The 24,521-nt window shown below is 36.6% G+C and overlaps 1 protein-coding gene across 6 annotated transcripts in view; it reads right to left on the bottom strand.

The window, feature by feature from the left end:
• Positions 1-490: 490 nt before the first annotated feature.
• LOC149491160 (jumonji, AT rich interactive domain protein 2-like) overlaps positions 491-24,521 on the bottom strand; it is a 28,984-nt gene continuing 4,953 nt past the window's right edge. Inside the window, exons 4-23 of one of the 6 annotated variants that reach the window (XM_089708855.1) lie at positions 24,280-24,447; positions 20,348-20,407; positions 20,210-20,269; positions 15,319-15,390; positions 13,849-13,899; positions 13,665-13,721; positions 13,490-13,543; positions 12,913-12,978; positions 12,059-12,136; positions 10,961-11,661; positions 10,642-10,875; positions 10,364-10,559; positions 9,875-10,107; positions 9,484-9,684; positions 3,640-3,806; positions 2,692-2,983; positions 2,294-2,467; positions 2,095-2,193; positions 1,329-1,433; positions 491-1,297 (exon numbers count right to left, since the gene is read on the bottom strand). In XM_089708855.1, the coding sequence (XP_089564981.1) occupies positions 1,277-1,297; positions 1,329-1,433; positions 2,095-2,193; positions 2,294-2,467; positions 2,692-2,983; positions 3,640-3,806; positions 9,484-9,684; positions 9,875-10,107; positions 10,364-10,559; positions 10,642-10,875; positions 10,961-11,661; positions 12,059-12,136; positions 12,913-12,978; positions 13,490-13,543; positions 13,665-13,721; positions 13,849-13,899; positions 15,319-15,390; positions 20,210-20,269; positions 20,348-20,407; positions 24,280-24,447 (3,089 nt within the window). In that variant the 3' untranslated portion in view covers positions 491-1,276. Of the gene's footprint in view, positions 1,434-2,094; positions 2,194-2,293; positions 2,468-2,691; positions 2,984-3,639; positions 3,807-9,483; positions 9,685-9,874; positions 10,108-10,363; positions 10,560-10,641; positions 10,876-10,960; positions 11,662-12,058; positions 12,137-12,912; positions 12,979-13,489; positions 13,544-13,664; positions 13,722-13,848; positions 13,900-15,318; positions 15,391-20,209; positions 20,270-20,347; positions 20,408-24,279; positions 24,448-24,521 lie in introns of all 6 variants that reach the window. The other 5 variants (XM_089708783.1, XM_089708923.1, XM_089709068.1 and 2 more) reach the window with 5 other exon arrangements.

Raw genomic sequence — 24,521 nt, 5'->3', positions numbered from 1 at the left:
CCCTCCAGGGCCCATCAAAAAATTTCCACACTGTTTATAGCGATATAAAATTATAAAAGCCTTTATATAACCTAACCTAACCTAACATGAACGCAGAAAACTATGAAAAGTGGCTAAAAGAACGTCTAGTACCGAATCTTCCACCTACGAAATAACTCTTTTTTTTTAAACGTTTACTGAAAAGTTTATTAGTAGAAAATAAGACATTAGGTGTCTATTAGGTTTTGTCGTTGCAATAAACCGACCACTTATACCAAGTACATCCATATAATACATACAGAGAGTAATAACACACACAGAACAGAGGAAAGTTGACCCTCAGATCAAAAAATAGAGATCACAATCATTTAATATTAACTGTCAGTCGCTGCAATTGAGCGAGCGTGACGCAGTTTCCATGAATGAAGTGAAAACATAGTATGAAAATACGGTAACTTATATTCACTTAATTATATCACGCCTACATCACTTAATATAATAATAAAGTTTTTTTTAATGGTTTTAAAGTGAAACGCATCAAATATGCCTTCGTGTGTGTTACGATATTGCACAAATAATACAAATAATACGGAAAAGTGCAAAGGAATAACTTTCATCGGTAAGTACCTAACTAGATAATAATTTTTAAAACTTAGTTAGAGCAAACAAATGGCGCACAGATTTTGTTCGTGGTGTCTCTATTAGGTTATGTCGTTGCAAGAAGCTTATATCTAATACACTGGAGATTTCAGTATGAACATTAACTTGTAACAAGAAAATATGACCTCTAAATGACGCCTGTATGTTTTTTATCCCTTTCACACCTAACTAACTACCTAGGTGTGAAAGGGATAAAAAAACATACAGGCGTCATTCAACATCATATTTTCTTGTTACAAGTTAATGTTCATACTGAAATCTCCAGTGTATCTATACTAATATTATAAAGAGGAAAGGTTTGTAATTATGTATGTATGGATTAGAATTGTAATTATGTATGTATGTATGTATGGATGGAAAATTAAACAAATTAGCCCGAAATTCTTCTTTTTTTTTGTTGCATATTTGATACTAGCGGTCCGCCCCGGCTTCGCCCGTGGTACATATTTCGCAATAAAAGGTAGCCTATGTTCTTTCTCAGGGTTTAAAGATTGTATGTGCCAAATTTCATCAAAATCGGTCCAGTAGTTTATGCGTGAAAACCATACAAACATACATACAAACCTATCCTCTTTATAATATTAGTAAAGATATAGCGATAAAATTATAAATAAAATTGTTTACATTGTTCCTTCAGTCAGCCGCAATTGAAGGTTTTCTAAAATTCCTGTCAGCGACTCCGATGACACGATGTGTTCTACCTCTAATGGGAATTTTGGTTTTATATTTTTTTTTAATATTGTTAATCCGTGTTCCAAACAAAGCGCGGTTTTTTTTTGGAACATCCCCTTGACCTGCAAATCATAATAAAGAGTTTAAATTGAAAACATACAATTTTTAACTTCTTTATTTAATATTTTAAATGGGTATTTTGTTGCTTTATTGTGTTGTGGGAATTTCCTATGACCACGCGGGCGAAACCGCGGTCGGAAAGGTATTTAAGGTAACTTGTAGCCAGTGGTGTGCATTACATAAATACATAAAAACGCTGCCTACCGGACCCTACCAAACTTAGATCAGTATTTAATATCCAAAAAAAAAATTACAGTGTTTCTTTATTTTATTAATCACCTCACGTAGTATGAAACTAAATATTTCAAATATATTTCAACAAATCCACCTATCAGTATTTTGGTGGCATTATTATGTATATTCTATAACTCGGCTACTGTGCATGCACTGCACTAGCGCCGCCACGGGACTCGGTACGTCACGGCACGGCGAAGGCACAAACTGCCCGTGTCTAAGTTTTTATATGTGTGCGTGCTTGTAGAAACTAGTGGGGCGACAATTATAAACTTCATGTGATTGACATAGAGCTCACATTGGTTTGTACAACGCACACAAGCATAAATAGTGTAGGCAGTCTTCTTACGAAGATATACAAACCGAATCCGAAACTACGGCGCATCTGAAGTTCGGCGACCAATTTAAAATGTTATACTTTATGCTTACCTTAGACAGGTATAAGGTAACCCTGCAAAGTTCGCACTCATCTTGATCGCGAACATTCCAGGCACCGGTGTGAACTCGATTCTCTGGAATATCTTTACCCTGAAATTTGAATTAAAATATTAAATATTATGAATCATTACATAAAGCATAAAAGCATAAAGAAATATTTTGAATATGTAACAATTAATTTATAGCTCACCTTAAATCCAAGTTTTTTAATCGAACGACGGTTCTTAAGCTCTTTTTTTATTATTTCATTCAATGTCGGGTAGATTTGCCTTAAAATATCCATAGGAGTACGTTGATCGCGTGTAAAAGATAATAGCAACTTTTCAATAGAGAACATGGCTGGTTCACAACTATTTGTTAACTCCTGTAAAAATAATAAAGTTTAATGAAAATTCGCTCACAGCTATTCTATATTATAAACATGAATCACCTAATATGATATTAAGCGCAGAACTACGGTTCGACAAATTCGGCAATTTTTTTTAATACTTTCGTTAATGCACAGGTTTTTACACAGAAAACACGACAAAGGGGCAATGCAATGCAAGTTAAATAATCAAAAATTCGCACGTATCACAAGAAAGTTACCTTAAATATATGAACATAGTTTTTCATCCAGCTGTTTGTAGCGAAGTACACACTTTCTGACACTGCAAAATTTGTGGCAATCGAACAAGAGTAAGCCTTGGGGCACACTATGATGAATTCGCGGGGTTTTTGTACCGCACGGCACATTGATACGTTATACTTCTGTAACATTTCCGGGGGTATCATTGTAATGTCAGAGGGGAGCCAAATGGATTTGTTTTGGCAGAACGCAGGGCCAAGAATCTCCACTGCGCTGCGGAAGTTATTGCTTTGGTCGTCTGGTATGCCATACCTGGAAAAGCAGACGTATCCATTTAATTATTATTAATTTCGTTATTGTTGTATAACAATCCAAAAAATTGTTTAAGCATTCAAGTACATTACATAATATCGGCTCGCCAAATCTTTACTAATATTATATAGACTGTCTGTCTCTTCTTCACACTTTAACCAATAAACCAATTTGTATGAAATTTGGTACGAAAATAGTTTGAGATTCGAGACTTTTCTCGTGACCTTTCCGTGATTAAAACTATCCGGAGCGAACCAAAGCGCGAACTATGCTGGTTTTCCTTTTACTATGCGGATAAAGATGCGCACGGAAAGCCAGTACATATATACATAAAAATGAATAGATGTATGAATTATTATTAATACTTCAATTCCTACTTGACCTTTATAGGCTTTATAATCTTAATATATATAAATCTCGTGTCACAATGTTTGTCCTCAATGGACTCCTAAACCACTTAACTGATTATAATAAAATTCGCACACCATGTGCAGTTCGATCCAACTTGAGAGATAGGATAGTTTAAACATGTAGGTACCAAGGGCGAAGCCGGGGCGGACCGCTAGTACTTTATATTACCTTTTTAATATTCTAGTCGATTTCAATTTCGCTTATCTTCACCATTATATTTGAATGATTATCACATGACAACTCACCATATTTTCTGCGCACCCTCATGCATGTACTCAATCCAGGGTAGGCCGTGTGGGTCGCGATGCCAGCAACTAGTAGAGAACACCATAGAGAGGTGCAGGGTTGGCACCGTCATACCCACAACTGGGCCTAGGTAACTTAGAACGTTGCGGGGATTTTCACTCAGTCTCTGCGTATTACAACATTTTAGTTATTTATAATGTCTTTCTGATTGAACGTTAAAAAATTGTACATCTTTTTCATAGTTTCCAATATGTTAAGGAATTACACCATACTCAGAATACTATGATTATATTTGCATTGTGTTACCTCATTTATCTATTCAATAATATTTGACATGATTTTAAATGAGCAACTATGCTTTTTGCCGGTTCTTCTCAGTAAAAGAGGCTTCCCGAATGGTAAAACTTGGGTGAAACCAAACGCATCATAATGTAATATACACCGTATCTAAGGCGAACGCCGACTAGAGTATAATATATTCTATGCCACGCGTCTGACTTAAATTTAGTATCGACCGTGATCCATGTACACCTCCTGTCACTATACAAAAATATTTAAAAAATAAATAATATGTAGTTTAAAAAAACTAAAAAACACGCTTTTCATAGAAAACCGAACTAAAAAATAGAAAATTATATCAAATTAGTGTATTGTCATCAGTCCTCAATAAATCTACAAAGTTTGAACGAAATCTGGCCGTTTAAAGTGGGTCAAAATCGCGCCCAAAGAAGTCGGTTACAAACATACAGTCGGTTACAAACATACAGGTGAAGCTAATATAAAGCGTGTAAGAACAGAGAAAGTAGAAAAAAAAACATATAATAGATATACAGTTGTGTATAGTGCGTGAGTTTGTCAGTGTGAGTGTGTGTGTGTGGTACGGGAGCTATTAACGTTTAAAAAAAAGTCATTTTAGTATAGTTGGTTTTTTGATATACTGTTCCTCTTGCTATTTCGGTTAGAGTCCGGGCTGTCTGGCTGGTCGCAGTGGTTGCGTTTTTTAGTGCGCATCTTATCTGCACAGGATAATTTCCTTAATTTTAAGTCATTTTTTAACGCGTAATTTTTAATATTTTGCCTTTAGATAGATCCATCAGACATAATTTTTTTATTGCAAGACGTCTTTTTCGTTGTTAAATAGGTGCCAGACGCAATTTTTTATTTCGTTTTTATAAAAAATTCAAATTATTTTAGAATGTCTGTAAATTTCATATTATGTTCTTCAAACATAATATAATCTAAAATTAATTAGCCAGACGCTAATTCGATTGTTAAGTATTAAATATGTACAAATAAAAACGTAGTGAAAGTAGGTAAGTATAACAATTTGGTGATTGTGTATATGGAGAGATAGTTTAAAGTGCAAGAGAGATAGAAAGGGTCGGCCGCGAAAATTAAATAACAATAAAAATAACTTTTTTTTTTCGAAAATATAATATTGCATAGAAATTGAATTGTTCCTACTCTAGGATTCCCTGTGTTGTAGGAACAAGTACCTTCCATTGGAACATTTTATTTCTTAGGCTAAAAAATAAACTATTAGGGTACCTACATCAACAATCTTCTATACAAAACAATTTTTTTATCGCCTGGCCCTGGCTTCGCACGGGTGCAATGCTGACACTAAATACACTACAGAAAAACTGTGAACGTTGAATATAAAAACATAGCGGCCCGCTCCGGCTTCGCACGGGTATAAAATATATAGCCGGGCGGCCGGCCGGTACCGCCGCAAACGCTACGTCCCGCAATTTTTAAATCTGTAATATCTTCGAAAATATTCACTTAAATCATACGGTGTAAAGGGCCATATAGATCTATATTAAATGAACAATGTATTCAAGGTCTTTAATTGGTTAAGGATTAATGCTGTATTGGTTAAAATCGCTTCGAAAATTAGCCATTATTATTTGTCTTAAAAAGTAAATGACAAAAAAAAGTTATTGTGGGTTATCCATAAGAGATAGACATATACCATCACGGACTTTTCTGTAGACCTTTACAATGTGTAATAATATAGTTAGTACATTATTTTGATAAAACTCGTAGGGTTCAGCCTGCGTTTGCACTGTATGTGGAAAAAATGTAATTATTTACGACATCACATTAGAAACCTCAAAAATAACAGTACTTTTCCACTATTTAATGGGTGTAATACATATAAACCTTCCTCTTGAATCACTCTATCTATTAAAAAAACCGCATCAAAATCCGTTGCGTAGTAGATTTAAAGGGACATAGGGACAGAGAAAGCGACTTTGTTTTATACATACTATGTAGTGATGATGATAACAATATTAAATTCTTAATATATATACATAAATCTCGTGTCATAATGTTTGTCCTCAATAGACTCCTAAACCACTTAACCGATTATAATAAAATTCGAACACCATGTGCAGTTCGATCCAACTTGAGAGATAGGATAGTTTTAGGTTTCGCCCGTGGTACATGTAGGTACCACGGGCGAAGCCGGGGCGGACCGCTAGTATACTAGCTATATAAATTCATGCTAACTACTTTAGTTAAATTCAATACAAACTTAAACATGCGAGTGTGTGTGTGTTCACGTGTGTGTATCTTGTGTGGTGTGGTGTGTGTGTGTATGTGTGTACATCACTATTGAAACTAATTTTCTAGTTGTTTACAGATGATGGAATATTGGAAAACAATAACAATTCCTTAGACGATAACATGAATAATTCTGACAGTGTGAGGGAAGATGATGATGATGATGATTATGAAGATGGCTTTTTAAATTTAACAATGTAATTGTTTAACCTTCATTGATATAGATTTTATTCTATTTTCAATGTATGGTAACTTTAATTTATTTTTCACTTTTATGTTTATTTTTTTCATTTTAGCTTTTATTTAAAAGAACAAGTGTAAATAATATTGTATTCTTGCAATTATTTCCTGTCGCATAATTAAAACACACTAGCTGATGAGCTGCATGCTTCATTACTTTTTTTTATTTATACACATTATTTAATACTTAACAATCGAATTAGCGTCTGGCTAATTAATTTTAGATTATATTATGTTTGAAGAACATAATTAGTCCATTGAATGAGTCCCTCCAAGGGGGGTCTAGAGTGCGTGAGTTAGTAACGTAAGATGTTTCTTCGGAAACATGTCAAGAGTCCCTAGGTAATAAACATACTAAAACCCCGGGCCACTAGGAGGAGCCCCGGAGTGGGGGGAGGGGGGAAATGGGTCCATTTTTTCATTTTTCGCTTAAATCTCAAAAACGGTACATGTTAGAGAAAAACTTTCAAGGAAAAGTTGAAAGGCCATAAAATTATCTACAAGTTGTACCTAAATCATTTTTTCCTATATCCTACCGTTTCTGAGTTATACGCAGTAAAACATGATTTTGGCTCAAACAATTTCCACATCAATCGATCAAAAAATATTTCTTTCTTCCAAAAAACTCAAATGTGCAACTTGTGACCAGTACTGATAAATTGCTCTTAATTAGGTCTATAATTGGTAAAATAAACACATTCCTCCATGGAAGCCTTTAGGAGGAATCGATTGTCAAAATATTATATTAGGGCAGTTTGAGTTACTGAACTTGATCTTTTTATTTTTTCTTCCAAAAAACTCAAAAGTGCAACTTGTGACTGGTACAGATAGATTGCTCATAATTAGGTCTATCATTGCTAAAAATACCAGATTCCACCACGGAGGCGTTTACGGGGAATTGAATTTTATCAGGGTAGTTACGATACATGAACTTTTTATTTTTTTTCTTCCAAAAAGCTCAAAAGTGCAACTTGTGACCGGTACAGATAGATTGCTCATAATTAGGTCTATCATTAATAAAAATACCAGATTCCACCATGGAGGCGTTTACGGGGAATTGAATTTTATTAGGGTAGTTAGTTAAAAAGTTCATGTATCGTAACTACCCTAATAAAATTCAATACCTCCTAAACGCCTCCATGGTGGAATCTGGTTTTTTTATCAATGATAGACCTAATTATGAGCAATCTATCGGTACCGGTCACAAGTTGCACTTTTGAGTTTTTTTGGAAGAAAAAAAATAAAAAGTTCAAGTATCGTATCTACCCTAATAAAATTCAATTCCCCGTAAACGCCTCCGTGGTGGAATCTAGTATTTTTATCAATGATAGACCTTATTATGAGCAATCTATCTGTACCGGTCACAAGTTGCCTTTTTGAGTTTTTTGGAAGAAAAAAATAAAAAGATCAAATTCAGTAACTCAAACAACCCTAATATAGTATTTTGACAATCGATTCCTCCTAAAGGCTTCCATGGAGGAATGTGTTTATTTTACCAATTATAGACCTAATTAAGAGCAATCTAACAGTACCGGTCACAAGTTGCACTTTTGAGTTTTTTGGAAGAAAAAAATAAAAAGATCAAGTTCAGTAACTCAAACTACCCTAATATAGTATTTTGACAATCGATTCCTCCTAAAGGCTTCCATGGAGGAATGTGTTTATTTTACCAATTATAGACCTAATTAAGAGCAATCTATCAGTATCGGTCACAAGTTGCACTTTTGAGTTTTTTTGGAGAAAAAAAAAAAAAAGTTCAAGTATCGTAACTACCCTAATAAAATTCAATTCCCCGTAAACGCCTCCGTGGTGGAATCTGGTATTTTTATCAATGATAGACCTAATTATGAGCAATCTATCTGTACCAGTCACAAGTTGCACTTTTGAGTTTTTTGGAAGAAAAAAATAAAAAGATCAAGTTCAGTAACTCAAACTACCATATTATAATATTTTGACAATCGATTCCTCCTAAAGGCTTCCATGGAGGAATGTGTTTATTTTACCAATTATAGAACTAATTAAGAGCAATCTATCAGTACCGGTCACAAGATGCACATTTGAGTTTTTTGGAAGAAAGAAATATTTTTTGATCGATTGATGTGGAAATTGTTTGAGCCAAAATCATGTTTTACCGCGTATAACTCAGAAGCGGTAGGATATAGGAAAAAATGATTCAGGTGCAACTTGTAGATAATTTTATGGCCTTTCAACTTTTCCTTGAAAATTTTTCTCTAACATGTACCGTTTTTGAGATTTAAGCGAAAAATGAAAAAATGGACCCATTTCCCCCCTCCCCCCACTCCGGGGCTCCTCCTAGTGGCCCGGGGTTTTAGTATGTTTATTACCTAGGGACTCTTGACATGTATCCGAAGAAACATCTTACGTTACTAACTCACGCACTCTAGAACTTTTTATTCAATGGACTAAATATGAAATTTACAGACATTCTAAAATAATTTGAATTTTTTATAAAAACGAAATAAAAAATTGCGTCTGGCACCTATTTAACAACGAGAAAAACGTCTTGCAATAAAAAAAACTATGTCTGATGGATCTATCTAAAGGCAAAATATTAAAAATTACGCGTTAAAAAATGACTTAAAATTAAGGAAATTATCCTGTGCAGATAAGATGCGCACTACTAAACGCAACCACTGCGACCAGCCAGACAGCCCGGACTCTAACCGAAATAGTAAGAGGAACAGTATATCAAAGAACCAACTATACTAAAATTCTCACTTGTCAACGTTGGTAGCTCCTATACGAGTGTGTGTGTGTGTGTTTGTGAATGTATGTGCTTGTGCATGTGAATGTTCCGTAAATGTGCCGCTAATAGAGAAACTGTGAATATGGAATGGTATTCTCTATGGTCGCAGGGGATATGTTCCTAGGTGACTAAATAAAAGAGCAAAAACAAAGAAATCAGTTTAATTTAAGCTTGAACGTGATATGGATGCAAACGACTCTCGACAGCGTAAACGATAAATGATATCTCTAGTTGTATAAAGTAATGTTTGAGTTGGGTTTATTACCTTCAGATTCCACGGGTGCTGCGAGTACGGTTGATCACAATTGTTCGGGAAGCCCAAGTCAGCCTCGTCCGTGTCTATGGAGGCGGCGTACACGCACACGTGCTCCTCGCCAGTCTCGACATGCTTCCAATATATCTTCTCGACATTCTCCTCGTTGCAAACGCGCGTGGCCACGTTTATATCCACAGCGCTATTGGCGATCTGCAAGTTTACATTTGTGTTATAAAATAAAACACATAATGTGACTCGCTATCCACTAGACGTATAATATACACTAGCATGAAATACGTACATATAAATTGTTATAATGATACAATAATATTATTGTTCGTCGAGGTTCATATAAAAATACAAGCGCCCGCTACTTGAAAAGATATGACAATACATATACCTTTTTAAACAATTTCAAATTCATATTCTTTCCTGCGATAATACAGTCTTCGGTTTCACTCAATGGCTCCAATATTTTCACATCATCTGGCCCATACTCTTCGTCGGAGGACGAATCAGACTCCGCCAACATGCGTTTCTGTCTATGTAATGGGTTCGTAGCTCGCTCTAACATATTATCGGAACGCTTCTTCCATAAACGATTAACTTGATTAGCCAGCTTATTACGCTCCTCTGGAATATAATTGCATTGCATATGGTTATTTGTATATCTATATAAAGTAAGGTCGTGTTAGTTTAACACCATTTATAACTTAAGTAGATAGTGGATTAAAAATATTTTTGGTTTGTCAGAAAGTCAAATTAGTCTCCTCAATTAGATTAGGATAAAAACAGTAAAAATTTGTAAATCTTCCGAACGATTAGGTCATTCTCGTATACAAACAATAGAAGCGTTAATGACTGGGTAAATGGTGAGTTGTTTACTCACGATTGGTCAACGTGTCGTATGGCAACAGGAATTTCACATATATTTGGTCAAGACGCTTTTCCGGTTTTATCAGTTTTTTGTATCTCATCTCCTCAGCAACCTTATTCCATTTCTTCTTAGTGAATACGTTCTTCAATCCACCTAAGCCTTGCACAACTCGTAATAGTTTTGGTAAGTTTACCTCAAGGCCATCAAGCTATAAAGAAGAAAATAACAACATATAAGAGATTTATCAAAAACTTAAAACCACAGGCCATTATTTAAAAATAAAATCTTACCAATGGTGGTCTGGGGCACATTTTGTGCGCAATCAAATTGGCCCGAATATTGGAAAGTTCTTTAGAGGCCGGACCCCAGCGCTTGAACATACGCGCTATATACTGATTTGTGACCCCAAATCGAATTTCGTTATCCAAGTTACAAGGTGGGACGAACGTCTCCGGTGGAATCACTTTGCACAACCCAAACTCTGCTACCTTTGGCAGTATAGATTCAAAATATATCATCGGATCCTAAAATATTAAATAGTGTATTTTTTTGGTTTAAAAAATTTTTAACATAGTAACGTGTCAGATAAGAATATAGATATGAATTAACCTTAAATTCCTCTGCGGTCGGTTTGAAAACGGGAGCATTTTGCATTTTTGGTCGGTCAATATTCCGATTTTCCTTCTGCTTCCTCATTTTCGACAATACTTCATCGTCGCTGGAAATTTCGGAATTGGGAGGTGTCTGGGTACGGGTACTAGTAGATGGTCCAGGAACTGCTGAGGAAGGAATGAAAACAGACCGCCGATTGTTCGACGTCTCATCAGTGGACGGACTCGCGTTTGGTTGTGTCTCTTGCTGTTGTGTGCCGGACAATTGGCCATTTTGCACGGTCTCATCACAGTCATCATCCAGGGTCTCCGGGAACGGTACTTCAAGTTTACAATTCCACGTATTATTTGAATTATTTAAATTTCCAGTTGACGAAACTGATGTTGAAGGATTGGTGGTATCAGTGAGATCAGTGGGAAGATTTTCTACATTTATATGATCCGATAGTAATAAGTTGAAACTCGACGACTCCAGTGATTTCACAAGTGTCGATACGAGTTTTATTTTTGAACAGAACTTACATGCGTTACATTGTTTATTTAGAACGGTATTACTACAGCAAACAATTTCCCTCAAAGAAGTAATGTGCCTCGAGGGGCACTCGTTTCTTGATTTTTTCGTGTTGCTACGCGTACTTGCTTGATTTTGAACAGATGCAGTAGCATCGTCTATATTTTGTGCACAATTGTTGTTCGGCGCTAAAAAAATAATATTGCCTTAATTTTTTATTTTTTACTGTACTTAAAGTATTTTGTAAAAATGGTAGTAATAATTAATATTCAGACAAAACTATACTTTTACTTATATAATAACATCATACTAATATTATAAATGCGAAAGTTTGTGAGGATGTGTATGTGAGTGTTTGTTACTATTTTCACGCAAATACTACTGAACCGATTAAAATGAAATTAAGCACACATATAGAGGGTAGCTTGGATAGGTTTTATCCCGGAAATCCCACGGGAACGGGAACTATGCGGGTTTTTCTTTGAAAACGCGGGCGAAGCCGCGGGCGGATAGCTAGTACTTTTATAGAAGTCACACACAATGAAGTAATAATCACAAAATCTCAAATATATTTCGCATACATACCCGGTGTATAAGTAACTGCGTTTTGTCCATTACTATCACCAATAATAACTGAATTGTCTGAAATTTTTTCACCTTCATCTGTAAGAACAATATAATGTTCGTTAAACAAACTAATAATAACATGGAATACTTGTGGAATACTTAACATTTATTTTTCATTATCATTACATTATCATAAAAATACCCACATACATGTATATATGTACATAAAAATATGGGTGCTAATTAAAAATACTTTTTTTTAACATAATTATTAGGATCTAAAAATCTACATTGCCTTCAATTAATGTTTAACAATCTTAGTGCCTTTATTTTGTGGACTAAATTACTGATCTATATGTATATCTATACAGGGTGTAAACGTTAAGTGTGCACAGGCGATTATTCCGTAACTATTACAGATATCAAAAAGTTTTAAACTGGTATCGAAAGCCCTTTACCTAATGAGTAAAATGGCCATAATAATTTTTTTTAAATAAAACGAGAAATATAAAAAAAAATAACTTTAAGCCTTCCCATACATTTAGTATGAGATATGAATATCCCATGTTCATTTGATATGAAAGATTTTAGCTTTTTCTTTCTTTTTTGGTTTTCTTCTTTAATTACTTCGCAAATTTGAAGGGAAGTTCATTTAGAAACTGTAAATAGAGCTCCTCATTGTATATCTGGTTATCAGATGGGGGAAGGTCGATCTTAAATCGGATAGTACTATTAGCAAAGTTCTTTCCGGCAGAGCATGAAAAATTTATAGTTCTTTTGCATGCACTTGTTAATTTAATGATTCCTCCAATTTTTGCATTTGCTAAGTTCGCAGAAACAATAAACACAAGTATAGTAAAAAAAAACACTACCTGTCCTCTCATATTGCTCCATCTTAACATGCATCATGGCTTCATCAGAATTTTCGAATTGTAAATCTGAAAGCATAATAATTAAGCTTAGAATTAAAGAATATAACATTGACTTCTACATTAGTAATAATTAATTAATCAATTAGTTATGTGTCCATATTTATAGGTATGTATGTATTATATTGTGTTATGTTCAAGTACCAACGGACCAAAAAGGGTCACTATAGCTACTTTGTGGTCACACCACGCGTTATGAGTGATTTTTTCTCTCACGTGACTTTGAACGTAACATAATATAAATAAACAATTTATATTAATAAAAAGCTCACCAAATAAGTATACGCTTATGAACTCATGTACACCATAAATAAAAGATTATACATATATATCACAACTAGCGGTCCGCCCCGGCTTCGCCCGTGGTACATACATGTTTAAACTATCCTATCTCTCAAGTTGGATCGAACTACATATGGTGTGCGAATTTTATAATAATCGGTTAAGGAGTCTATTGAGGACAAACATTGTGACACGAGATTTATATATATTAAGATTAAGATAATAAAAGATTACATACTTGAAACATAATTCGAAGAAGTACCAGCAACATGTAATGGGGATTCTTGGTTATCTGAAATATTTATAAAAAAATATGAGTATTTATATATCTTACGATACCTATATGTAATTCACAAAATAATTTTACATAGGATTACATTAAACTATTAGACTACAAAAAAACGAAAACATACTTATTATATAATTTTCGGGATCATTGGACATCTTTACGGACACAGGCATTTCCATATCTGAAACAAAATACAAAAACACGATAATTTATACATGGTTATCTTAAAATATATGTAATTCATAAAATAATTTTCCTAGGAGTAAGGACTACGTTTATGCCACTTTAAATAAAAAAATAAAATAAACCTGTTAAATCACCAAAAGGAATTTGGTTCACGGTTCCAGCATCTTCCTGATCTGAAATTTTAATAACAAAAATGTGATAAACAAATGAAATATACGTAAATTAATATTTTTTTCTACATAAAATTACTTTCAACTATTTTACAGTCACACGTACAGTACTCCCAAACTGATAATGCGCATAGAAAAATACGTCACTGTTCGGCGACTGTCATATTCCTCGAGCATCCGAAGACGATATGTATATAGAGTGGTTAAATGTATTTTCTTCATGCATAGTTTATTAGAATTATGAGTTTTATTGTGATTTTACGCTAAAAGAGATAAGTAACGAAATTTGTTTCGATAATTTAATGTAAGTTAATAGCGAGGATAAGCCACACGATTGCGAATATATATTTGTTGCATTGATTTACTTGGAAAATTCTATATTTAGAACTATTAAAGTGTCTTACTGAAGCTGGCGTGATGATGGATGTATGGAAGGTTAAAATAAGACAAAGTTTATATTCAAAAAAATATTTTCAATCACTGGTTTACATTTAAATTGTAGAAATCTAATCATTAAAATCTCAGTCCAAAGGATTTACAGAATCAGGGATTATCTATATTTCTGATATCGTAGAATGATCAGAACTTTCATTATGCTCTTATAAATTTTCACTTTCCGCACTGCTATCTGCTAGAGATTGTCTAATCTAAAAATGAACGCCCCTCCACTAAACTTAATTGTTTCAATGTGTGATGACAAATAATTATTGAACCACTTTATATGTGTGCGCGCGTCAATTCTACTGCAAACTTTGACACTCGCGCACTGATTTGTCAACTAATCGGGCGATCAGTTCAGGTGCCTAGCATTGTATGGCGGGGAGAGCGCGCTATGTACGGAATGACACGTCCGTTCTGTCGTGCATCGCGTCATTTATGCACTAGTTGGCCAACTGGTCCTGTCGTTCGGGCATGGACGGGACTGGAGGACTGAACGACCAATGAGGCAGACCAATTTGTGTGTATTGCGTCTATACACGTACTTTGAATGTGAGCGTAAACACAGTGGAGGGGCGTTCATTTTTAGATTAGACAATCTATACCTGTGTATATAATTATTTTATCGGAAAATTCAACTTTGAAACAAAACTAAGAAGGGTATGTAACTTCAGCTCTATATAATTCCATACAGAGATAATACGTGCGGTCACCACCAATATATAAAGACGACTGACGGATTTTTGAATTTTTTGACTGACAGGCTACCGTCACCTACCGCCCAAATTGTTTTCGATTGTGTATGACTCTGAACTGAATCCTATTTCTTTCGAACAAGGTGCAAGATGCAAGTGCATTGTTTAGGGCACTTACGATTAATGATTCGGGGTGATTCGGGTGTTTCTGGAAATATGATAATTAGCGAAGATCTGCATGCGCATTATTAATTTTGGAGTAGGTACTGTAAAAAAAACGCTAAACTACCTGCTCTACAGCCAGAAGTATTAGAAAGAGGCGTTATGCTTCCATATCTTTGAACATTTTCTACTTCCTCATCTGAAATATAAGCAACAAAAATTTGATAATTTATAAATTATTATCTCAAAATATACTGTAATACAGTGTGGAAAGGAGAAGGACCACGGTTGATATGGGTAAAATTTTATTTGTCACGTATTCGTGATACATATTGTTAGTTCATGAGATTTATAATGATCAAGTCTTAATTATACCAGATAAATTGAAATAAACGTAAAAGTTTTTGTTTTGAAAAATATATCTATCTCTTGCAATTTTGCTTGCAGTGTTCCTACTCTCGTATATTGAAAATACGTGGAAAATAAAATAAAAAATTACGACGCAAGTATTTTCAATTTAAATCGGTAAAATGATTTGCGTATATAATACGATAATAATAATACATATAATAAATCTGTAGAAGGGTCAATTCTGTACATTGAAAATATTGAAAAAATAAATAGCAGGGGGTGTTACTGGATCGATACCAAACCCAAATATGTGATTAAAAAATTTTTTGTCTGTCTATCTGTCTGTCTGTCTGTATGTGAAGGCATCACGTGAAAACTAACGGTTCGATTTCGATGAAACTTGGTACAATTATACCTTATTATCCTGGGCATAAAATAGGATACTTTTTATCCCGGAAAAATACGTAGAAAAAAGATAAATCTTATTTTTTCTTAATTTTTCCGCGCGGACGGAGTCGCGGGCGGAAGCTAGTGTATAATATAAAAAGTAACAGTATCTCAATAGAATAAAATATACTTGACAAATCGACATAAATAAACAATTTATAATAATAAATGGCTCACCAAATTAGTATAAGCTTATGAACTCATGTATACCATAAATAAAAGATTATATATCACAACTAGCGGTCCGCCCCGGCTTCGCCCGTGGTACATACATGTTTAAAATATCCTATCTCTCAAGTTGGATCGAACTACACATGGTGTGCGAATTTATAAATCTTTCTGTAATGGGCAAGTAAAAAAATAGCGAGTTTTGCCCATTACAGAAAGGTGTGTCAAATTCGACTCAGTAGGTTAGGTTAGGTTTGAACTGCGACCCTCACGCACGAGCCGAGCTAGCGAAGCGAGCTAGCCGCGGCAGCGGCCGGCGAGTGGCAGAACCGACTCGCTATTGTTTTACTTGCTTGCTTGTTAATCTTTTATTATCTTAATATAAATAAATCTCGTGTCGCAATGTTTGTCCTCAATGGACTCCTAAACCACTTAACCAATTATAATAAAATTCGCACACCATGTGCAGTTCGATCCAAATTGAGAGATAGGATAGTTTTTATGAAAAAAAAAACGTAAACATGTAGGTACCACGGGCGAAGCCGGGGCGAACCGCTAGTCTTAATATCTAAATCTCGTGTCACAATGTTTGTCCTCAATGGACTCCTAAACCACTTAACCGATTATAATAAAATTCGCACACCATGTGCACTTCGATCTAACTTGAGAGATAGGATAGTTTAAACATGTAGGTAGTAGGTACCACGAGCGAAGCCGGGGCGGACCGCTAGTTGAGCTATATTTCATATTGACACAATAAGTTTGATTTTGATACCAAGTGCCATATTCACTTGGGCAATCTCCTTTCGATGGGCCCTGGAGAGGTAGATTATTATTATTACAGGAAGAAAGTAGGTATTCATTACATTACTTACATTTTTATGTAATGTATGTATGTTTTTATGTAATGAATCTACCTACTTTCTTCCAATAAACTGTTAATAATAATAATCTACCTGGGAGTGATTATTTGGAGATAATATTATGCATATAGACACGTAATAAGTCTATTTTTAGTGTTTGTCGTACTCATAAGTGAATATTTACCTCCAAATATCTCGGTAATGTGACGCTTTAGGGTACTATGTTATTAGACATTTTTTGTTTGTCTATGTATCCTCTATCCATACATACCACTTTAATCGTGCGCCGCGATTTTGAAAAAAAATCAAAATGGCGGCGGGTTTGATATGCCAGAAAGTTTCAATGCCCTTTAAATTTCTTATTTCATTCTTGAAATGCACACATATTATCCGTAAAATATTGGATATTTATTATTGTTTTTGAACTTTTTCAGTCGAATAGTGTTTTATTCACGTGCAGTTAATTTTGGACGTGGTTACCACAGCAATAACACTAGCTTTAAAATAATAAAGCCTCATGCTAATAGCTGGCCTGGCTTGGATTACGCTAGGTATTCCAAGCCAGACCAGCTAGCCAATACAGTTTCAAAGATAATGCAAGACCGCAATTTTAAAATTCGATTATTAATTATTTAATCTTTTGCATTTGTTATACTTCTAATTATTATCTGCAATTTCAGAAGAAAAGTCGTTAGTGCGATTCCCGGTCGAAGCAAATGAACTTTCGAAAATATTTCAATGCAGTCTTTTACATAAATGTTTCCTTTGAAAATTTTTTTTTATCTCCAGTATTCAAGTAAGTACTTTCCCTCCAGGGCCCATCGAAAATTTCCATTGTATAAACCTATCATATGATAGGCAGGAGGCAGGTTCCCGTGATCCGCGCTTTACTCTTATTGCTCATATTTCACATCATAAAAGCATTCTTGTAATTAACAATTAACAAGCATAAAATACTCCTGAAGCTCTTTCAAGTGATACCAAACACGGTATATTTATTTTAATTTTATATTAACATAGAACTTTTTGCCCGCTAGAGGGCGCAATACTAAATTTGGTGACAAGCTTTATAGCTCATAAGTCATACTCATAACCAACATTATTCTCATAGGTAGTAAAGCAGCTATGAACGAAAAGATGTGAATTATATGCAATCAGCAAATGAATACAGGTAAAGTCACAAGCAAATGCTAGTAATATACAGGGTGTAATCGTTAAGTGTGCACAGGCGATTTTTCCGTAAGTATCACAGATAACAAAAAACTATAAACTGATATCGAAAGTACTTAACCTAATGAGTAAAATGGCGGTAATAAATTTTTAAAAATAAATCGAGAAATATCAAAAAAATTATCTTTAAACCCTCCCATACATTAAGTATGAAATATGAATATCCCATATACCTACATTTAATATGAAAGATTTTAGCTTTCTTTTTCTTTTTTTGGTTTTCTGCTTTAATTACTTCGCAAATTTGAAGTGACATTTTCCACGTTTTTCCGGACATTTTCACGCATTTTCCGGATATTTTCCGGGAATTTTCCAGGCATTTTCCGGACATTTCCCTGACATAGCCTGTAAATGTCTGGAAAATCCCCGGGAAATGCTCGGAAAATCCCCGGAAAATGTCTGGAAAATCCCCGGAAAATGCTCGGAAAATCCCCGGAAAAGCCTGGGTAATTCCCGGAAAATAACCGGAAAATGCCTGGGAAATGCTCGGAAAATGCGTGGAAATTTCCGGAAAAAACGTGGGAAAATCCCCGGAAAATGTCTGGAAAATGCTCGGAAAATGCCAGGGAAATGTCCGGAAAATGTCTGGAAAACATCCGGAAAATCCCCGGGAAATGCTCGGAAAATCCCCGGAAAAGCCTGGAAAATTCCCGGAAAATAACCGGAAAATGCCTGGGAAATGCTCGGAAAATGCGTGAAAATGTCCGGAAAATATCCGGGGAAATGCTCGGAAAATCCCCGGGAAATGCTCGGAAAATCCACGTAAAATGCTCGGAAAATCCCCGGAAAAGCCTGGGAAATTCCCGGAAAATAACCGGAAAATGCCTGGGATATGCTCGGAAAATGCGTGGAAATTTCCGGAAAAACCGTGGGAAAATCCCTGGATAATGACTGGAAAATATCCGGAAAATGCGTGAAAATGTCCGGAAAATATCCGGGAAATGCTCGGAAAATCCCCGGGAAATGCTCGGAAAATCCCCGGAAAAGCCTGGGAAATTCCCGGAAAATAACTGGAAAATGTCTGGGAAATGCTCGGAAAATGCGTGGAAATTTCCGGAAAAACCGTGGAAAATCCCTGGAAAATATCCGGAAAATTGCGTGAAAATGCGTTCTTTCTTTTCTTTCTTTCTTTCTTTCTTAAAATGTCCGGAAAATATCCGGGAAATGCTCGGAAAATCCCCGGGAAATGCTCGGAAAATCCCCGGAAAATGCTCGGAAATTCCCGGAAAATGTCTGGAAAATCCCGGAAAATAACCGGAAAATGCCAGGGAAATGTCTGGAAAATATCCGGAAAACGCGTGGAAATGTCCGGAAAAAGCGTGGAAAATGCCTGGAAAATATCCGGAAAATGCGTGAAAATGTCCGGAAAAAGTGTGGAAAATGCCACTTCAAATTTGCGAAGTAATTAAAGCAGAAAACCAAAAAAGAAAAAGAAAGCTAAAATCTTTCATATTAAATGTATATGGGATATTCATATTTCATACTTAATGTATGGGAGGGTTTAAAGATAATTTTTTTGATATTTCTCGATTTATTTTTAAAAATTTATTACCGCCATTTTACTCATTAGGTTAAGTACTTTCGATATCAGTTTAAAGTTTTTTGTTATCTGTGATACTTACGGAAAAATCGCCTGTGCACACTTAACGATTACACCCTGTATATGTATATTCAAAATGTACAAACACGGCATATCTATCTTAACTTTATTTTTTTTTACTCTGTATGTTTAGTCGCTAGAGGGCACCACATTAAATTTTGTGAAACCCCATATAGCCTATAACCAGCGGACAATTAAGACGCTTCTAATGATACGTCATTTGTCGAATTCTGATAAGTAGTTTATAAGTTACGAGGGAACAGATGAACATACATACATACATAGCCTGTCAAAAACAATACAAAACAAAACCCTCCCTTTGCTTTGCCGTAGTCGGGTAAAAAAATATTAAAATATACCTGGTATACGAATCGTAGGAGGAACAGCGAGAGGCATTAATGATACAGACACTTCTTTATCTGAAATATTAATAACAAAAACGTGACTATCATTTATATTTTAACTTAAAACATATGTAACTCATAAAATAATCGTACCAATGACTGCATTACTATTTGACGACATCTTCTTGGGCATTTTTTTCTTTTTATTACAACCTGTAACAAATAAAAATATGTATTAAATAACCAATTTTTATATTAAGTTGCAAGTTTTAAAAATTGATGTTTACCGATTCACAGACCTACAAAATATGTACAATTTCATGAGAAGAAATTTAATTTAGTACACCGTGACACATGAAGTTTACATATCAGATGTATATCAGAAGATGTGGTGTGATATATTGAATATATTGTATTGCATTGCTTTTTTTTTTCATTTATATCGTAAAAATAGTATAAAACAAAGTCACTTTCTCTGTCCTCTGTGTCCCTATGTATGGTTAAATCTTTAAAACTACGCAACGGATTTTGAAGCGGTTTTTTTAATAGATAGAGTTATTCAAGAGGAAGGTTAGTATATAATTTATTATGTTTTAGACAAAGCGGGCGAAGCCGCGGGTGGAAAGCTAGTTACAAAATACTAGTTAAGTACGAGAGAAAGCGACTTTTTTATACTATGTAGTGATATTTATAAAGCAATTGAATGCCATAAAACCAAAAATATCAAATGCAATCTTCGTGTTTTGTGAACTTTCACCATCATGCGTTCCCACAAAAAGTAAGTTGTTACTTATAGGTATTTATTTTTTATAATGATAGCAATTCATGTTTTTTGGTTGGTAGGTATTATATCACCATTATGTGCCGTGTGGTGCCGGCCTAGAATAGCACTACCCCATCTCTACCCGTGGGTGTCGTAAAAGGCGACTAAGGGTTAACTACATGCAAACGGGCAGCAGCGTTATGCATGATCTCCCCCACCATCAACTGCGCTCGCCAACCCGCCTGCCAAGCGTGGCGAGTATTGGCATTCTTTCCCCCCAAAAAGATACACATAAAAAAAAATAAGAAAACATGAATAGTGCAACAACAACCAGGCCCCTAGTACCCGGCAGCTCCGCTATTCCTGGCTACGGTAGCGGCCATGGTAACGGCGGGGCGGGGGGTGCTAAGAATCACCGGAAGCGATCCGGCTACCACTCCCGACGACCCTTGGCCCTGGTAACATACAACGCACGCACGTTGAGGACGGACGAAAAGATTGTTGAGCTGGAAGAAGAATTGAGTAAGTTACGCTGGGATGTCATAGGGTTATCAGAAGTCCGAAGACAGGGGGAGGACACGATAACGTTGACATCCGGTAATTTATTCTTCTACCGGGAGGGCGACCAACAGTCCCAAGGTGGAATAGGGTTTATCGTTCGCAGACCCCTCATTAACAACATCATATCCATCGAAAGTGTGTCGAGCAGGGTAGCGTACCTGATCCTCAAAATATCTGATAGATATTCTTTAAAGATTATTCAGGTCTACGCTCCGACCTCGGCACACTCAGATGAAGATGTGGAGGTAATGTATGAGGACATCAGTAAAGCCATACACACCTCGAAAACACATTTCAATGTTGTGATGGGGGATTTCAACGCGAAACTGGGCAAAAGAGGCGATGATGAGTTGAGAGTGGGGCAATTTGGATTTGGGCAGCGCAACCCGAGAGGCCAGAGGCTCGCTGAGTTTCTGGAGAAAGAAGGACTCTTCATGATGAATTCCTTTTTCCAGAAATCTCCGCATAGGAAGTGGACCTGGATAAGCCCCGACGGTAAAACGAGGAATGAGATTGACTTTATCATGACTACAAAGAGACATATATTCAATGATGTTTCTGTGATCAACAGGGTCAAAACCGGCAGCGATCACCGTATGGTAAGAGGCACATTGAATATAGATGTGAAACTCGAAAGGTCTCGCTTGATTAAGTCAACTCTTCGACCGTTCCGCACCCAAATTCAGAACCCCGAAAGCTTTCAACTCGAGCTCCAAAATCGCTTCGCTTGCCTAGGCGATGACGTATCTGTGGACGATATGAACAACAGGCTTATCGAAACGATTCGTACGGTAGGGTTGCATCACTGCAAGATTCCCCGTAAGAATCGAACACAAAAACTTTCCGACCATACCCTCAAGCTCCTGGCAGAGCGACGCTCTTTGCTACTGAATACTTCCGATGAAGCGAAGTCATATAGGCAGCTCAATAGACGAATTACAAATTCCTTGCGACACGATATCCGCTCCTTCAATACGAAAAACATTGAAGAAGCGATACAGCGAAATAAAGGCTCAAAAGTGTTCGCAAGAGATGGATCTATTGGGCAAAGCCGGTTGACTAAGCTGAAGACGGATAGTGGCAAAATTGTGTCGTCTCAACCGGAGCTACTAGGCGAGGTCGAGAAGTTTTATGGACACCTTTACACCTCCATTGCTAAGCCTGTTGCGAGTCCGGCGAAAGATCCTAGAGCCCGACTAACCCGACATTACACCGAAGATATCCCGGACATCAGCCTGTACGAGATTAGGATGGCTCTCAAACAGCTTAAAAACAACAAGGCGCCGGGTGAGGATGGAATCACATCTGAGCTTCTGAGAGCGGGTGGCAAACCAATCCTCAGAGTGCTACAGAGGTTATTCACTTCCACCTTACTCGAGGGCACTGCGCCAAAAGCGTGGAGCAGCAGTATGGTTGTCCTCTTCTTCAAAAAGGGAGACAAAACCCTGTTGAAGAACTACAGGCCAATATCACTGCTGAGCCATGTCTATAAGCTGTTCTCGAGAGTCATCACGAATCGTCTCGAACGCAGGCTTGATGACTTCCAGCCTCCTGAACAAGCCGGTTTCCGAAGAGGCTTTAGCACCATGGACCACATACATACGCTGCGGCAGATTATACAGAAGACGGAGGAGTATAATCTGCCATTATGCTTGGCGTTTGTGGACTATGAAAAAGCCTTTGATTCGATCGAGACTTGGGCCGTATTGAGGTCTCTTCAGCGTTGCCGCATTGACTATCGGTATATCGAAGTGTTGAGAAGTCTGTATGAAAACGCCACTATGTCAGTCCGGGTTCAGGAGCATTGCACAAAGGCAATTCCTCTGCAGCGCGGGGTCCGACAAGGAGATGTTATTTCTCCGAAACTGTTTACCGCTGCTTTGGAAGATGTCTTCAAGCTCCTGGACTGGCAAGGACTTGGCATCAATGTTAATGGCGAGTACATCACTCACCTTCGATTTGCCGACGATATCGTAGTCATGGCAGAATCCCTGGAAGACCTCAATACAATGCTCGGTGGCCTCTATAGAGTTTCACAACAAGTGGGCCTTAGCATGAACATGGACAAGACGAAAATCATGTCAAATGTCCATGTTGTGCCCACTCCGGTTTCAGTTGGAAACTCTATTCTCGAAGTTGTTGACAAATACGTTTACCTGGGACAAAGCGTCCAGTTAGGTAAGTCCAACTTCGGGAAAGAGGTCAATCGTCGAATCCGACTCGGCTGGGCAGCGTTCGGGAAACTACGCAACATCTTTTCGTCCAAAATCCCTCAGTGCCTGAAGACGAAAGTCTTCGAGCAGTGTGTGTTACCGGTGTTGACTTATGGATCTGAGACATGGTCGCTAACCGCGGGCATGGTGCAAAAGCTTCGCGTCGCTCAACGAGCTATGGAACGGGCTATGCTCGGGGTTTCTTTGCGTGATCGAATCAGAAATGAGGAGATCCGCAAAAGAACCAAAGTCACCGACATAGCCCACCGTATTAGTAAGTTGAAGTGGCGCTGGGCTGGGCATATAGCCCGCAGAACCGATGGCCGTTGGGGCAAAAAGGTTCTTGAGTGGCGACCACGTACAGGACGTCGCAGTGTGGGACGGCCTACAACGCGATGGACAGACGACCTGATCAAAGTGGCGGGGAGCCGCTGGATTCAGGCCGCTGGTGATCGGTCGTTTTGGAAATCTTTGGGGGAGGCCTATGTCCTGCAGTGGACGTCCTGAAAGGCTGGAATGATGATGATGATGATGAGTTAAGTACTAACCTGTATCACTGCTACGATCCCTCCGTACAGATTTTCTGCTCTTTGAACGTTCTGGGTACCGATTGGGCGGTTCAGATTCGCCATTTTCGCTGCTCTTGCTGCAACTTGGCTGGCTTGTATCTTCTAACCTTTTTAATAGTACAACTGGTTGCTTGTGAGTGTGTATACCTAAAAAAAGAGATATCAGCATAGATATGGGCATATAAAACAAATGCTTCAGTGATCATTTACAGCAACCTTCA

The sequence above is a fragment of the Colias philodice genome, chromosome 1, assembly GCF_061535455.1.
Source record: "Colias philodice isolate Cphi_HAF_F1 chromosome 1, ilColPhil1 Martin Lab GWU primary, whole genome shotgun sequence".
In the NCBI taxonomy this organism is placed as follows: Eukaryota; Metazoa; Arthropoda; class Insecta; order Lepidoptera; family Pieridae; genus Colias; species Colias philodice.
The sequence above is the reverse complement of the archived record's forward strand: the minus strand, read 5'-3'. Positions and strand labels throughout refer to the sequence as shown.